Raw genomic sequence first — 15597 nt, forward strand, 5'->3', positions numbered from 1 at the left:
GTTGTCTTTCTGCACAACATTTTGGAAGAATCTCTCAAGTTGACCATGCATACTTCTTGCATGAGACTTGCATAAGAAAAGGTAAGACACATGGAGGGCAAAGACAGGCATTCCAGAATGAAGGAAAGGAAGGGGTGGAGCAGATGGAGTAAAGTCAACAGTCCAGGAATACTTCCTAAAAGCCTCTCCTTCTCCACAAGAATTCTAGGTCTTATTTTTTAGACTCACCTCACCCTCCATCCCTGACTCCCTCCCCTCGCCTAAGTGAGAGTATTAGCAAAGGCCTGTGGCTTTGCTGCCCTGAGCTGGGATTTCCTTTCTCTTCCTTGGGCTGCCATTGAGGGGATGGAAGAGGGAGGCCCTAAATTCTGCTACTTGGATTCCAGTGAGGTATTTATCGATATCATGAGTTGCCTTCTAGAACTGAAGACAGCCTAAAATACTGGAAGAACAGAGGGTATTAACCTCCATTATAAGAGTTCCAGGAAGAGACTTTTGAGCTGAAGGAGGGCAACTACCCGTGGTCTGAGCTGCACTCCTCCTAGCCTCCTCCTTACACCCTCACAGGTTTTTTCTTCTTACTGCCAAGTCACTACCACAGGAAGCTATCTCCTCCCCTTCAAAGTTTGGGCCTAAGATTGTATGAAACTCCTTGAGGCTGTGGCTCACATGGAGAGAGAGAGAGAGAGAGAGAGAGAGAGAGAGAGAGAGAGAGAGAGAGAGAGAGAGAGAGAGAGAGAAGGCCAACGCGGGGAGGGAGGTCTTTCAGCAGGGTGTATGGCACGCAACACGGCCAGTTCCTAGTCTCCGTCCACAAAGTCAGGCCCCAGGGTTTGTGCCAGCTCCTACCCCTTTCTTAGCCCTACTTCCTCACCTCCTCCCCTGCCCCCCACCCAGCTCCCAGTCCTTGTTTCTCCTTTGAGTGCCACTCCGCTCCCCTAGTGCAGGTAGACACCATCCCATAGTTAGCCATTCAGCTTGTTGTCCTGGTCCATCCTGGATTCAGGCAGAGGGTTGGGGTCTGCAGTTACAGCCATGGGATGTATCTAAGACAGAACCTCACCTGGACACACCTGTCTGCCTCTCACAGCAAACAAAACACCCCAAGAGAGTGAAAATATTGAAAAAAATAAGAAAAAGTACATCATGAATGCATAAATTATATGTAGATACTAGCCTATCCTTACATAGGCATAAAGTGATTTATATTTAATATAAAATTAAAAATGTGTTAGTTTTCTTACTATTTTATCTTTGCTTCCAAAGAACTACATTACCATACAGTATCTCTCTTTCTCTCATAACTGAAAAAACTGCGTAACAGCCTATGATCACAGGTAAGTGGTTCTTTTAAAAATGTAACAATGTCTCCAATACTATATTATTAATATGACTGTAATTCTATATGCCATAAAATTTTATAATGATTCATTCATTAGTGTATAGGCTAGGTTATGGTGAAGCAATCATATCAATTACACTGTGACCATAGAGTAATCATATTGCTGATCATTATCAATGCATAAATTGTATACCTATAAGTAAATATGAATTTCTTTTCATATTATCTATTTTTTACATCTAAGGTTAACAATACATATAACACCTACAGTGTTTCATGTCATATAAGACAATATTGATGTAGGTACTGACAGGCAGATGATACATCTTGTAAATAGAATACATAACTTATAATATCAGTAAGTACAGTACAGTACTGTAAATATATTTTCTCTTCCTTATAACTGTCTTAATAACATTTTCTTTTCTCTACTATAAGAATACAGTGTTTAAAACATACAAAATATGTGTTAATAGACTGCTTATGTTACTGTTAAAGCTTGGGGTCAACTGTAGGTTACTAATAATTAAGGTTTTGGAGGAGTGAAAAGTTATATGGAGAGTTTTTACTGTGCAGAGGTTGGTGTCCCTAACCCCACAATGTTCAAGGACCAACTGTATAACCAACTTGATTTTGAGTTCCTTAGGAGCAGAGCTCTGTGGCCCATAGTTGTAATCCCAGCACCCAGCACAAAATGCACAAAGTTAATGCTCAGTAAATGTTAAAGAGGCTTGTTTCAATTAATCCGTTTACTATTTCTTTAGGGCAGCCATTTCTCCAGATCCAGGTGAGGCACAGGGTACAGCTCAGCCCTCAGCTACCTCTTTCCTTTTTTCTTTGCTCCTGGCCCCATTTGTTTCAGAAATTTTCTGGACCTCACCCTTCAGAATTTTAGCCATGGCCTGGGCCCTGACATTGGCATGAGGATCCAAAAAATATCAGTCCCCACAGGGAAATCATTTGGAACTGGGCTTCAGTTGGAGGATTTCCTGGTTGTTTTCCATACAGGCGGGATGTGCCTTTATTTGCTTATTCAGTGTTTAGTAAACACCTAAGTACCAGAAAAAGGACATGGTGCAGGCAGTACAAAGAAAAACCCAAATCACTGCCTTTTGCAGTTTTTGTGTGTGTACATGTCTCTGTGCATTTGGACGAGGGATGAGTACCCCTTGTTTTGGGGGGGGGGTTGGCGGGGGGGGTGTTTTGCTTTTCAGTTTCTATAGCAGTTTCTGACCAGGAATTCCACTTCTGCTTCGTCAGTTCCCAGTATCTGCTTCTAACTCTAAAGGGGGTTGTGGCAATAGTGATGAGAAGTTGCCTGCTGAAGCTTTGAAGGATAGGAGCTCGCCAGGAAAACTCGGGGTTTTTTAATGAGAAACCACTATCTGCAGCCTAGAGCCAGGAGAGGTCGCTCATCTTGCAGGTAACTGCAGAGTCCACTGAATTTGAGTCCCCAGCCCTTCGCTAATTTGGGTCACAGAACCAGACATGGCTGGTCTCACACGCTGCTGAGTTTAATGTGGAAAACTGTCAAATGAGCAGCATTACGTCCGGCTCTACCACCCGGAAGGGAAAGGTTCGCCCACAAGAGCCACTAGTCATCCAGAGCGGAAGTGTGAGAAGCAAGGAGTTCCCCGGGCCTGGAGCCAGCTGGGCCTCTGCTAATGCAGGGCCTGAGCGGCCTCACCCAGGAGCCTCAATCCTTCGACCCGTCCTCAACTGACTCCTGTGCCCTTTTACAGTTTAAAGAACTCTGAGTACGGTAAGGGTCCAGAAAAACCGAACAGAGAAAACGAGCCGCCCAGCCTAGAGGTGCGCGGAGCCCGGTCCCCCGCTCCGATTGGCTAGGGACTTCCCGGTCCCTGTCTGTGACTGGTTGCTCCCACAAAGACGCCGCCGGCAGGGCGGGCCGCTCATTGGCTCTGGCCCTGTGGGCGGGGCCTCGGAGCCTGTGTATGAGGTGGAGGAGCGGCCGGCGGCTGGGGTTTTCGTCTCCTGGCCGGCGGTAAGTGCCGCGCTGGCTGGGCCCGCCGCTTCGGATGCTGCGGACACTCGGCCGTGGGAACCGGGCGTCTCCGTTTTCAGTTTCCGCTTCGGGGCGCTAGTGCCGGCTGAGGAGGGAGGTGGGTATACAGTTGTGCCCCTTCGGAATTCAGAAGTCCTGCTGGCGGCCAAGCTTATTACTCAGCCCTCACCCGCGCGCTGCCCTCAGGCCCTGCCGGGCGTCATGTGACCGGAGGTTACCACCCCCTCAGCTCCCGAACGCCGGAGGTCACCACCTTCCCTCTTCCCACTCAGGCCACTCCTCTGGCGTCTCTTCCAGGCTCTGTCCTTTACTCCGCAACTGTCTTTCTTAGAAGGCTCTCCACTCTGCCAAATGCAGGGCAGGAGCAATTAAACGTTTAATATTTAAAGTTTTGCCAAAGTAATTTGTGTATGATAAAAATAAGGCAATTGCTACCCGACCCTAAATCCTTTTTTGCAGGGGCTACCGCTTTTCATTTTCTCATGTTTAGAGCTTTTTATGGCCCTACTAAATCTAAATAATATGCTTCCATCGCAAGTTTTATTTTTTGAGGAGGGAGCAGAGAAAGGTTTATTGCAGGGACGGGTGGCTCATGCCCAAGAAAACCCCAAACTCTTCCATAGCATTTCTTGACTCAACATTTTTGTATTTCTTTACCCCACTTCCCTACTGCCACCATCTTTCCATTTTCAATAGCAGTTTTCATTCTTTTGTTGATCTTTATAGCTTTAAACCATAGATATCAGCTTCTATTGTGTCAGCTTCAGTTGGTAGCTCCGTATTAGACGAGGGTATTGACATTTTTTCCACATCCAACCTATCAGCTGGACTTCAACATTTCCGTTATCTCTCATGTCTTCAAAAATATTTGAGGCACTGTTTTTGCCCTTAGATATGGTAGTGAACAAAGTAGACAATGCCACTCATGAAACTTGTACTCTGAAAAGTAGGACAGTAAACACATACATGTCAAATGACTTTAAGAGCAGGAAGGTGGAGAAGTCATTTCAAACTGGGAGAACAGCAGGAATCCACGTGGGGTGGAATGAGTGGACATGGGGGCTGCAGGGAAGTGTGGAAGTGTCTCTGTTTGCTTGACTGGGCTGTTTCAGGGTGAAGAGAGACCTTCCTACTGGACTGCGTGCCAGGGAAGCAGGATAGGCTCTTCAGTACGTTAGTGATTTAGCAAAACAAGGTTTTAGGGTACTGGATCCTACAGTTTGGTAGTGACAGTGGAAGGAGGAAAAACAGGAGGCAGGGAGGCCAGTGAGGAGGCAGGGCCTGCTAATGGCCTATAACGGAGAGTCCTGCAAAATCTACTGAACCGTCCCACTTCCTTCAGGCAGCCTTACTGGATTACCCTAAGCCACAATGATTTCCCTCCCCTCTTGAATTGTTATTATACCTTAAAGCTAGGGAGGTTAAGAAATGAACTCACGGTCATGTAGGATGGGGAGACTGATTACCAAAGTGGAAAGTATTGGGGAGGGATAAATTGGGTGTTTGGGACTGACTGATACATACTGCTATTATAAAATAGATAAACAAGGACCTACTATGTAGCACAGGGAACTATATTCAATTTCTTGTAATAGGCTATAATGGAAAAGAATCTGAAAAAATACGTATTATGTATATGTATAACTGGATCGCTTTGCTGTACACCTGAAAATAACATTGTAAATCAACTGTACACTTCAATAGAAAATAAAATTTAAAAAGAAAAAGAAAGCTAAAGAGGTGAAGTACTTTGCCCGAGATAGAATTGTGGAGCCCAGGACCAAGCACCTGTAAAATGAGAACAATAGAATAATGGTTTCTGTAAAATAAATTGAGTCAGTCCATGTAAAATGCTCAGAGCAGTGCCTGACTTATAGTCTACTCAAGGAGTGCTTGGTATTATTATTAATGCATAATACGCTGTCAATTCCCTAACACGTTATAAAAACATTTTGGATTTAGAAACTATTTTCTCTGTCTAGCTGATTTATTCATTCAGCAAATATGTATGCAGCAATAACTGCATGACAGCAACCATTTAGGTGCCGAGGATACAACAGTGACTAAGACCGTCTTGGCTTTTCCCTTTACTGACTGGTAACAGACTTACAAGGTGAACACATAAAAACTGTGCCAAGAGCCTGCCGTTGATCATTCAAGTTCTGTGTCCACACTTGTGGCCCTGGCAGAAATCTCAAGCTTCTTGCGGTAATGAATTCATAAATATGGGTTTAATTAACATCAGATGACCTTTGTTTTATCTTCCAAGTGATGTTTGTTCATGTCTACTACTAACATATCCCTGAGGAAAGTGTCTTGGCATGTTAGTGAGTATCACTGCAGAGGTTTACAGGGGGTGGAGAAGATATTGCTGGTTCCCTTATACCTTACACTGGAGTGTGCAACACGAGAAAGCAAACTGAACATAGAGGCAGTGGGCTTCCAGCATATTACCTTTTCTGCACCTTGAAGTATGTACATAGACATAGAAACATGCTAGAGAGTGAGGCTGGGGGTATTTCTGGCCTTATTTTGGGTACTGAAATACCACATGGGTAAGTTCTCTTAAACAGACCAGTGCTGGTTTGGCGAGCATGTGGAGGTAGAATAAGAATGGTCTGGTGAACAAACCCAGAAGAGAGTCAGAGGTGACCAGGTGAATGAAAACAGAACTCCCAGCATCCCAACGCTCGGACATCCCAAGATGTCCCTTCTGTGGTGTGAGTAGCATGACCCAGTCAGAACTTCAGTTGGGAAGGCCAGTGCTTATTATTAAACAAGGTCAATAAAGGGTCCAAATGAGGAAGTTATTTTTTTCAGTCACTAAGTATTCCTTGAATAGCTCCCTTTTCTCCTCTTCTCAGCGTTCACTGCCTCCACCTGGTTTTATTCACATTCTAAGGAGAGTGTGGTGGGGAGCCATGGATCCCGCAGCACTGGTGGAAGCCGTTGTGGAAGAAGTGGCCTGTCCCATCTGCATGACCTTCCTGAAGGAGCCCGTGAGCATTGACTGTGGCCACAGCTTCTGCCACGGCTGTCTCTCTGGGCTCTGGGAGGTCCCAGGAGAATCCCAGAACTGGGGTTACTCGTGTCCCCTCTGCCGGGCTCCCGTCCAGCCAAGGAACCTGCGGCCTAATTGGCAGCTGGCCAATGTTGTAGAAAAAGTCCGTCGGCTAGGGCTGCATCCAGGGATGGGGCTGAAGGGCGACATGTGTGAACCCCATGGGGAGCACCTGAGGATGTTCTGCAAAGAAGATGGCCTGATCCTGTGCGAGGCCTGCAGCCGGTCCCCTGAGCATGAGGCCCACAGTGTCATGCCCATGGAGGATGTCGCCTGGGATTACAAGGTGGGAAATGGAGGCCAGCCCCGCTGGACTCTTCCCCTGCCCCTCACTTAGCTATGTCTAGATCAAGAATTTGACTGGAGCCCCAGAGACAAAATGAGAACTAATTCCCTTGGCTTCTCACATCCCCAGCTCTGGGGGCCTGCCTGATAACAGTGAGCCACACCTCTCCTTGCATGAATGACCTCCTTTGACTTCCTTCCCTCCCATTTCCACACCTCACCCCCAGTCCCAGCATGCCTTAATGCCTAACCCAAACTTGCTTTCTGTACTGAGAATTTGTGGGAGAGCAGTTTGGTTTAGCTGGGGTTCTGGGTGCCCTGGATGAGGTCATCAAAGTGGTGCGTGTCAGAACCTGCAGACTCCTAGCAGTGCCACAGCTAATCACTCGACATCAGGTGAGTCATTTTAAACTCATTTTATAGACAAAAGTAGGGCTTAGAAATGTGAGATCACAATTATTGGCTTTAGAGCTAGAAGGAACTGTGGCTGAGTCGTTTAGGATTGAGTGATAGTGTCCAATCTAATGTTGTAGGGTCCTTTCTGACTTTAGGTTAAGTTAGTCAAAGAAAGATCAAAGGCTAGGACTCGGGTCTTCCTGCTCTTTGGCAGGTGTTCTTTCTCCTCTCCCTAGCTTTTATTTATTGGAAGAGGTGGTGAGGAGCCATCTCTGACACCTGCTGCTCCTTTTTTCGAGGTACCCTCAGCAACTTCTAACTTGTTCTTTCCTCCAGTGTCCATGCTGAGTGTCTTTATCTGAATCATCCCAATAATTCTGTGATCCATTCATCCAGTACTGGTCTTAATTTTCTCTCTTGAAGTTGAGATTAGGAGGAAATTAGCTGTTTTCCTATGTGAGAAGAATTTCTGAAATACTAAAATTATTTACTTACTCATTTTATTTTGGGATTATTAGAATATGGAGGCAGTACAGCATAGGCCTAAGAGTTAAAGAGCTGGGTTAAGTCACAGCCCGGCCATTTACTAGCTGAGTGACTTTGGATAGGTCAGTTTTCTTGATGAATCTTTGATAAAATGGTTATTGTTATGAGAATACTTTATGCTTTCCAGTAGTAATCTTCTGCGTTAGTATCTAGGATGGTGCTTCTCACCTTTAATGTGCATATGGGCCACCTGAGGGTCTTGCTAAAATTCAGATTCTGATTCAGGAGGTCTGGGGTGAGGCCCGAGAGTCTGCTTTTCTAACAAGCCCCCAGGTGATGCTGATACTGCTGACCCACGTGGATCACGCTTTGAATAACAAGGTTTTAGGAGGTCATAGGATAACAAGGCAGATAAGGATAAAAAGAGGCATGGATAGGAAAGTCCAAGGTAGTTTTCTGGCAGGGTTGGAAACAGAGCTTTTCTTCTACTTTACAAACAGTCAGAGGCTGTGGGAGTTGAACTGATTCTCAGGTGAAGAGACCTTGGATGTTATCTGGACAGGAATCCGCTCCCTCTGTGACATTCCCATTTCTTCCATCGTTCATCCTGGCTCATTGCCTGAGGGATTCTTGTTTTCCCATCACCTACCAATGCTTGGAAGCCTGGCTCTCCATCCAGGTGGCCTCATGAGGTTTTTATCTCTTTCAGTGGAAACTGCATGAGGCTCTGGAACATCTGAGGAAGGAGCAAGAAGAGGCCTGGAAGCTGGAAGTCAGTGAGAGGAAGCGGACTGCCAACTGGAAGGCAGGTTGCCACCTGGGAGAAGGAGTCTCTGTGGTCCTTTGTTGTCTTGGAGGTGGCCCAGGATGGCTTCCTCACCTCTGAGAGGCAGTGTGGGGCCTGAGGTCAGAGAGCCTGGGGTCCTCGCGCCAGCTTTCTCTACCAGATGTGCTGCCTTACGCAGGCCCTGGAGCCACTTAGTTCAGCTTCTTGACCGTGACGTGGGGACAACTCTGGGCTTACGTCCTCACGCATGAGAAAGGAGAAGTGCACACCTCGTGTATGCTCTAGCTCACAGTGGTGTTACTAAAGTATTGGAAAAATCATCCGGGAAATAAACTCAAGGCCCATAACTATCAAACTGTCAGAACTTTTGACCAATCGAAGATAACACTAAACCAGTCTAAAACATGTTGGGCTGATATAATACTAGGAAGAAGCAAAAGCATCTAACAGTCTAGTTGTTAAACTGTTTTACAAGCTTAAAGTATAACGCTTCTTGTCAGTGTTCTGAAAATAGAATATATTGTTTGAAAATGGAAGATAGTCTAGAGCATAGAGTAAGTACCAAGCTAATATCCTGGGCCCTGCTGCGGTCAGTAAGAGCTAGTAGTAGGGACCCAGAAGCCTGTACTGAAGCTGTGGGAGCAGGAAGGTAAGGAAATAGTATCTTTTGTGTTTGCCCGTGCAGTACCTGGCCCACGGTGGGCAGCACAACATTCAGAGTGTGTGTATATGCACGTGCCACTGTCCTCGCTCCTGGGGGGCCCTTGCACAAACAGTATCTGTGCCAATTTCTGATCTTGGTTCTGTAGGTACAGGTGGAAACCCGAAAGCAGAGTATCATGTGGGAGTTTGAGAAATATCAGCGGTTACTAAAGAAAAAACAGCCACCAGGACGGCGGCTGGAGGTGGAGGCGGCTGCAGCTCTGGCCAGCCTAGAGCAGGAGGAAGGGGAGACCGTGCAGAAACTGGAGTCGAATCACAATGCGCTCATCCGGCAGAGCCGGGTCCTGTGGAAGATGATCACGGAGCTGGAGGAGAGGTCCCAGAGGCCTGTCCGCTGGATGCTGCAGGTGAGGAGAGGTTTTCCCAGGAACACTGAGCCAGAGCTGAAGATGGCCCAGGACTCTAGAGAGAGGATCAGCACTTTGCCCGCCAGACATAGCCCCCACACCCACTGTAATGCCAGCTGTTCCGCTACCCCTGGTTGGGTGCGTGGCCTGGCCCATTGCAGTTGTGGCCTCATGGATGGGGCAGAGTTTAGGCAGCTCTGGCATCATACCAGTCCCTCCCCTCTGGCCAGAGAGTGAGATGGAGCCTGAAGTTGGCCAGTCCAGCTAGAGCTCAGCCTGCCCTGCACCCCTCTCTAGGCTTCTCCCCCTCTACCCCTGCATGCCTTCTCTCCAGCCTGGCTCTCTGCCTGCCTTTCCCTTAGAGAAACCCCCTCCCAGAGCTCTGTGTCTCCCTCTGAGGAACAAGCATACTCATGTGCTGCATTTCTTTTTCTCTTTCTAGGGTATTCAGGAAGTCTTAACCAGGTATGTTCCCATCTTTGGAGCCCCTAGACAGCCCTCTAAGGGATAGTGGGGCCTGGCCGGAGCCAGAAGTGGGGAAGGAACATAGACTAAGTACCTATAGAAAAGTGAGTGCTGGTCCACAATCTTCTCCCTCTTCCATTGTATTGGCTAAGGAAGCTTTGAACATCTTTCTCTTTTCTTCTGTGTACTTGGCCAGATTCATTTCAGGCATTACCAATAAGAATTTCAGGTAAAGTTGTAAAATGTATGGCTTCAAGTAGATGGCCCAAGAAGGGAAAAGACTGCGGATGTAGCTTCTAAGTCTGTGTATCAGCTGTTCTCCTCCGTGGTACACCTCTTCCTCTCCCAGAGTCAAATTCACATCCCATCCTCCCCGTGGCCTAGGGATGTGAATGTTCTCTGTGTCACAAATCGTCCAGCTCAATCAAATAATCCTCATGTCTCTGCTTTGCCTGGTGTTGCTGGGGAGGGCAACTCACTGACTGTGGCCCTGGCCAAAACCCTCCTCCCTGTGCTAAGGGAAGGCCCATGTGCAGAGCCAGGACTTATGGCCCCAAGGCCTCCCCCTCTCTATCAGGAGCAAGTCTTGGAGCCTGCAGCGACCAGAGCCGGTCTCACTGGAGCTGAAGACGGACTGCCGCGTGCTGGGGCTAAGAGAGATCCTGAAGACATATGCAGGTAAAGAGTGCTGGGCGGGACTGTGATGAGCAGTGGGGGGACCCCTCCTGAAGGACCGAAATGGTTCCATACCTCTGAGTGCCCTGCCCAGCAGAGACCTCACCCAGGCCCCCTGGTTCTGGGCCAGGGGACCAACCACAGTCTTTTTCCTTAGCGGACGTGCGCCTGGATCCAGACACTGCCTATTCTCGCCTCATCGTGTCTGAGGACCGAAAATGCGTGCGCTACGGAGACACCAAGCAGAAACTGCCCGACAATCCTGAGAGGTTTTACCGCTACAATATCGTCCTGGGCAGTCAGTGCATCTCCTCGGGCCGACACTACTGGGAGGTGGAGGTGGGAGACAGGTCCGAATGGGGCCTGGGTGTGTGTAAGGAAAATGTAGACCGGAAGGAGGTGGTCTATCTGTCCCCCCACTATGGCTTCTGGGTGATTAGGCTGAGGAAGGGCACTGAGTACCGGGCAGGCACCGATGAATACCCGCTCCTGTCCCTGCCCGTCCCGCCCCGCCGGGTGGGAGTCTTCCTGGACTACGAGGCCCACGATATCTCCTTCTACAATGTGACTGACAACGGCTCTCACATTTTCACCTTCCCCCACTATCCCTTCCCTGGGCGCCTCCTGCCCTATTTCAGTCCTTGCTATAGCATTGGAGCCAACAACACCGCTCCTCTGGCCATCTGCTCCCTGGATGGGGAGGACTAAGAGCCCCCTATCCTAGCCAGGGGCCTTGGAATTGTGCCTGGCCCACAGGGGGCTTGGAGGGCCCTGCCCCTGACAAGGGTCCTCTTGAACTGAGCCGAGCCTGGAATCCAGGGATTCCTCTGCCTGACCCAGTGCTCTGCTGCTCCTGGGGCAAAGTCTCCCACCAAACCACTCGTGTGAAAAAGCCAAGACTCAGCAAAACAGCATCACACCCCTGAGGTGCTTATGGTGAGGATCAGGGCGGTTCTTTCTGCCGCTCCTGCCCCTCCTCCCCATCCCCGTCAGTGCCATAATTCAGTCATGAGGACGATGAAGTGGATCCAGTCTTCAGGAAACCTGTTGGATAGGGTTTACCAACGAGCCAAACACATAATGTCCGTATCCAGAGCTGGCTGCTATGCGGGTACCAGCAGGAGGATGCCTCAGTGAGGTCTGCTGCCTTTGAGCCCCCACATCTGACCCCAGCTTTCTGTCCTCCCAGCTAGAGAACGGCGTCACCCATTGCCCAGACCACCCCAGTGGCCGTCCCCTCTCTGAGCAGCGGCTGGGCAAGTCACCCTCAGACTCTAAGGAGACCTGACCTGGTCATGCCCTTTTCTCTAAATGTCAGGACCAGAAAACCTGTGAGCCTTGTTTCCATTTTCACTTCATGGATGGAGAAACTGAATGGCCTTAGTGCAGCCTGATACGTCTCACAAAGCCGTGGGAAGAAGAGTGTAAGGATTATACATATTCAAATGAAGCAAAATTGACAAACTCGCTTCTCAGGTCACATGTCTGCGTATTATTCATTACATTCAGGTCTGAATCACTCCTGCGTTTGAAACATTTAAAGTGTCCTCAATGGGAGAATGGGTATAGTAACTGTATACTCACCTACCTCGTGGGATCGTGGTGAAGATCTCAGGTCCATGCCGTGCTTTTGTTCCTTGCTCAGGGACAGGGAAGGCAGGCCGGGGATTTTTGCCTAGGTGACCTTCCCATCTTGCCTTGTTCCAGCATCTTTGCAGCACTGCCTTAGTTTCTTAGGGCCTCTCCTGACAGTCTGGAGCCCTTGAGACAGAGATGCCCATGCCCTGGCAAACTCCAGGCCACAGTGATGTATTGTGCATCTATTATATGTGTTTTGTCTTTGAGCAGCGACTGTGACAATGAAAATGATAACAAGAAAAGTGTAAAACAAACGCACGGAAAGGAAGGCTCACCCACGAGCTCTTTGGGCTAATGTTTGGGTCTTTGTATGTCACCAAGGGAATCCTCCTGGTTCTGGTAACTACATAATATTCTACCTTTCTCTTCTCTAAATCTGTGACAGAAGGAGGAAAGCAGCAGGGAAGTGTAGGGAGAAAGATTAGGACCCAGCACAAAAAGCCATATATTATAAGGAAAAGGAATTAAGACTATATCTGGACCCTTTAGAGTGACTGTTGTGTGTGGTAGAAATAATTCATTGCAAGTCTTAAGAGTATGATGTGGGAATGATTGCGTTGGAAACAAACTGCAAGGCAAGCATATGAGAAGTATTGGTTTTGCCTATTGTGAGAGGCTACAATGTACACTTCACATACTGTCACCATGATTCTCCGATGTAGTTTCAGCTTGAAGGTAGTGACTGGTGAGTTAGGATTGGGCAGCAAAGTAGATACAGGCAGAAGGGAAATAATTCCTGTAACAAAGAATAGCAAAAATTGTCTTTCTACCTTAATTGTGTTGGTTGTTCACAAATGAAGGAGGTGAAAACAGGCCAAAATGGAGAAATAAACTCCTGCCCACCAGGCTTCCAAGTTGCTCTTTGAGCATTAGCCGTAGAAGAGGAATGAACTGGTAAGTCACAGACCTGGTCTTGGCAAAGGGTTGAGCTGACCTACGTTAGAGGGACCGTATGTCTTTGTGTGGTGGGAACTCCCTGGGGAAGTGTGTATAGACTTGAGAAATTAGGGCATGCTTCCAGTTATATCCATGGACACTTACCAGAGGGGCTAGGGGCCGAATCAGTGTTGTTCTTGTACTTTGGTTATTTATTAGGACAAATCTTGGAAGATTCCTAGAAAAAGGATTATTAGGTGATAAATTCATTCTAACCTAGAATGAATTAAGGAATGGAATGGCTTCATTTGTAATATGCTCTTTGGGTTGCTTTCTTGTTTGTTTTATTTTGTTTTTACATTTATAAGCTGATTTGGGTGCTATGATTACTTGTTAGAAGAATTAAAAGGTTAAACACATTATATGTTATCATAATGCCTGATCTTTAAGACCAGGCAAGAAGAGCTTAAGGTCTTAAGTGTATGAAAAACCCCTTTCTCTAAGGGGGTTGCTTAGAATTCCCTTCTAAGAACTCCATGAAAGCAAGGGCCTCATTTGTCTGGTTCACCATTGTAGCCCCAGTCTAGCATATTGTATGTGTGTGTTTGTGTGTGTATGTGAAAAGTTAAGTGAAGGAACTTTCATCCATATGCCTAGAATCAAAACAAAAATCAGATCCTCTTGCTTCGTAGGGGCATGAAAGACTGGATGCTACTTAATTTTAACCCTATTCAAAAACTGATTTGATAGATAATTACAAAAGTGGTCTGGAAAGGGAAGAGGCAGGTAACCGAGTGGAAGGGAGAATGCCCTGGAGGCAGGTGGAGGATAGAATTCTCTGGAGTGCCTAGGGTTGTAGCTCCAGCTGGGTGTGATGAGGGAAGGATGAGCTTTGCCCGTCCTTGTTTTACTGGTGGACAAACCGACGGGTGCAATGCCTGAGGCTTGAGGGGAAAGGCCCTTCAAAGGGTAAAATGCTTGCATTCTGCAGAAGGTGGAGACAGAGGGCAAATTCTTGGGTTCACTACTCCCCAAGGAAATCCGGCCTTCCTTATTTTCAAGCAGAATTGGTTGTAATCTGAGCATCTCCTGTGGGTCCCAGGCTCTAGTCAAATGAGCACACAGTGCTTCATGTGATAGGGCAGGGTTCGTATCTGAATGTGTCGGGACAAGTCCAGGGTTTTCTTTTTGGGATAGCCATGAAAGGGAACCAGTCCACTTTGGGAAGTATGTAGTTCGATATGTGAGTATCAACGGTGGGTCCCAGCTAGTTTCAGTGAATACCATTGTGAATGAAACAGCTGGCAGGATGGCCTTCTGATGGAAATGCTGGGAAGAAATCTCTTTTGGGTGCAGGCTGGACTATCCCTTTGTCACTTTCCATCAGATTCTTTAAGGTGTCTAACATTCTTTGACTTAATGAACACAGCCAATTCATTGGGTTGCTCGTGGAGAAAGAATAGTGTGACTTGTCAAAATGGAAATCTTATCAAATAGACTTAACCATCTCGTGATCTTGATTTGGTTTTGTGTTGTGGGGTTGTAAGGGGAGGAGAATTTCTTTTTACTACTCTAGGAACTCATTGCATCATTATCTGATTGTTAGAGGCTGATTCCTACTTCTCTGATATTCAGAAGTAGAATACATTCAAGGTAGGTAAATAATATCAAGATTAGCAAAAAGTATAGATGCTAAGTCGTTGAGCAGCAGCTCTCTTTGGAACAGTTACTACATGAATACTGACATACACAGGACTATAGTTTTGGTGGTGCCTAGGACTACCCTCTTAAAATTATGGAATTAGGAATTTATTGGGTATATTTTTAAAGTATATACAGTAAATCAGATGTTGCATTATGTACTTTTATTCATTATTGTATTTAATCTTTAATACCTTCTACAAATTAGCATGTTTTCCCCATCAGTAGAAAGGAGATATTAAGACTTAGAAACAGTAGCTTGCTATCAACACTTAGTAGATTGTCTTTTATTAAGATTTTCAAATGTATCAGAGTCAAATACATGTTATCTCTTACTATGAAATCTTTTTCTTTTAATGTATACTGAATAGTCCGTGTAAGACTTTCTGAAAGGGGAAAATAAAAACAGAAACCAATGAAATAACTGATGACTTGGAGAAGAGCAGTGATATTTCAGCTTCAGGATTGTTATTGTTCTCTCTTAACCTTTTCATCCCAGGGCATACTTCCTTAGAGGTGTCCAAAAGAAGAAATACCTGTGTTATATTTGATCTGTTTTGTATCTTGTAGTAAAATTGCACAAGCAGGACTAAGAAGCAAAGAGAAAGATGTTCAAAACCAAACTCACATTGCCTTTGCTTCTGTTGCTTAGAAACAGAAGGCTGGTTATTAGTATACTGACTCCAGCCAGCTTAGCAATAGTGGGTCTATTAAAAGGATGTAGAGATGTTTCTTACAGAACAGAATGGATGTACCTAGGTGTTCAAAATGAATTGGAACGGGCGAACC

General features: G+C 46.5%; 1 protein-coding gene across 4 annotated transcripts; it reads left to right on the forward strand.

The window, feature by feature from the left end:
* The first annotated feature begins 2953 nt into the window (after positions 1-2953).
* TRIM68 (tripartite motif containing 68) lies at positions 2954-15236 on the forward strand. 4 transcript variants are annotated; one of them, XM_010952679.3, is made up of 8 exons: positions 3278-3465; positions 6233-6715; positions 8306-8401; positions 9193-9453; positions 9896-9918; positions 10496-10596; positions 10751-10932; positions 11783-15236. In XM_010952679.3, the coding sequence occupies exons 2-8, from the start codon at positions 6290-6292 to the stop codon at positions 11879-11881; spliced, it is 1188 nt and encodes a 395-aa protein (XP_010950981.1). In that variant the 5' UTR covers positions 3278-3465; positions 6233-6289; the 3' UTR covers positions 11882-15236. The 4 variants fall into 4 exon arrangements, with proteins under 4 accessions (XP_045371002.1, XP_010950980.1, XP_010950981.1 ...); XM_045515046.2 differs by lacking the exon at positions 3278-3465 and adding an exon at positions 2954-3104 and having other exon boundaries at positions 10751-15236; XM_010952678.3 differs by having other exon boundaries at positions 3213-3347; positions 10751-15236.
* Positions 15237-15597: the final 361 nt, after the last annotated feature.

Source organism: Camelus bactrianus, chromosome 10 (genome assembly GCF_048773025.1).
Source record: "Camelus bactrianus isolate YW-2024 breed Bactrian camel chromosome 10, ASM4877302v1, whole genome shotgun sequence".
NCBI lineage: Eukaryota > Metazoa > Chordata > Mammalia > Artiodactyla > Camelidae > Camelus > Camelus bactrianus.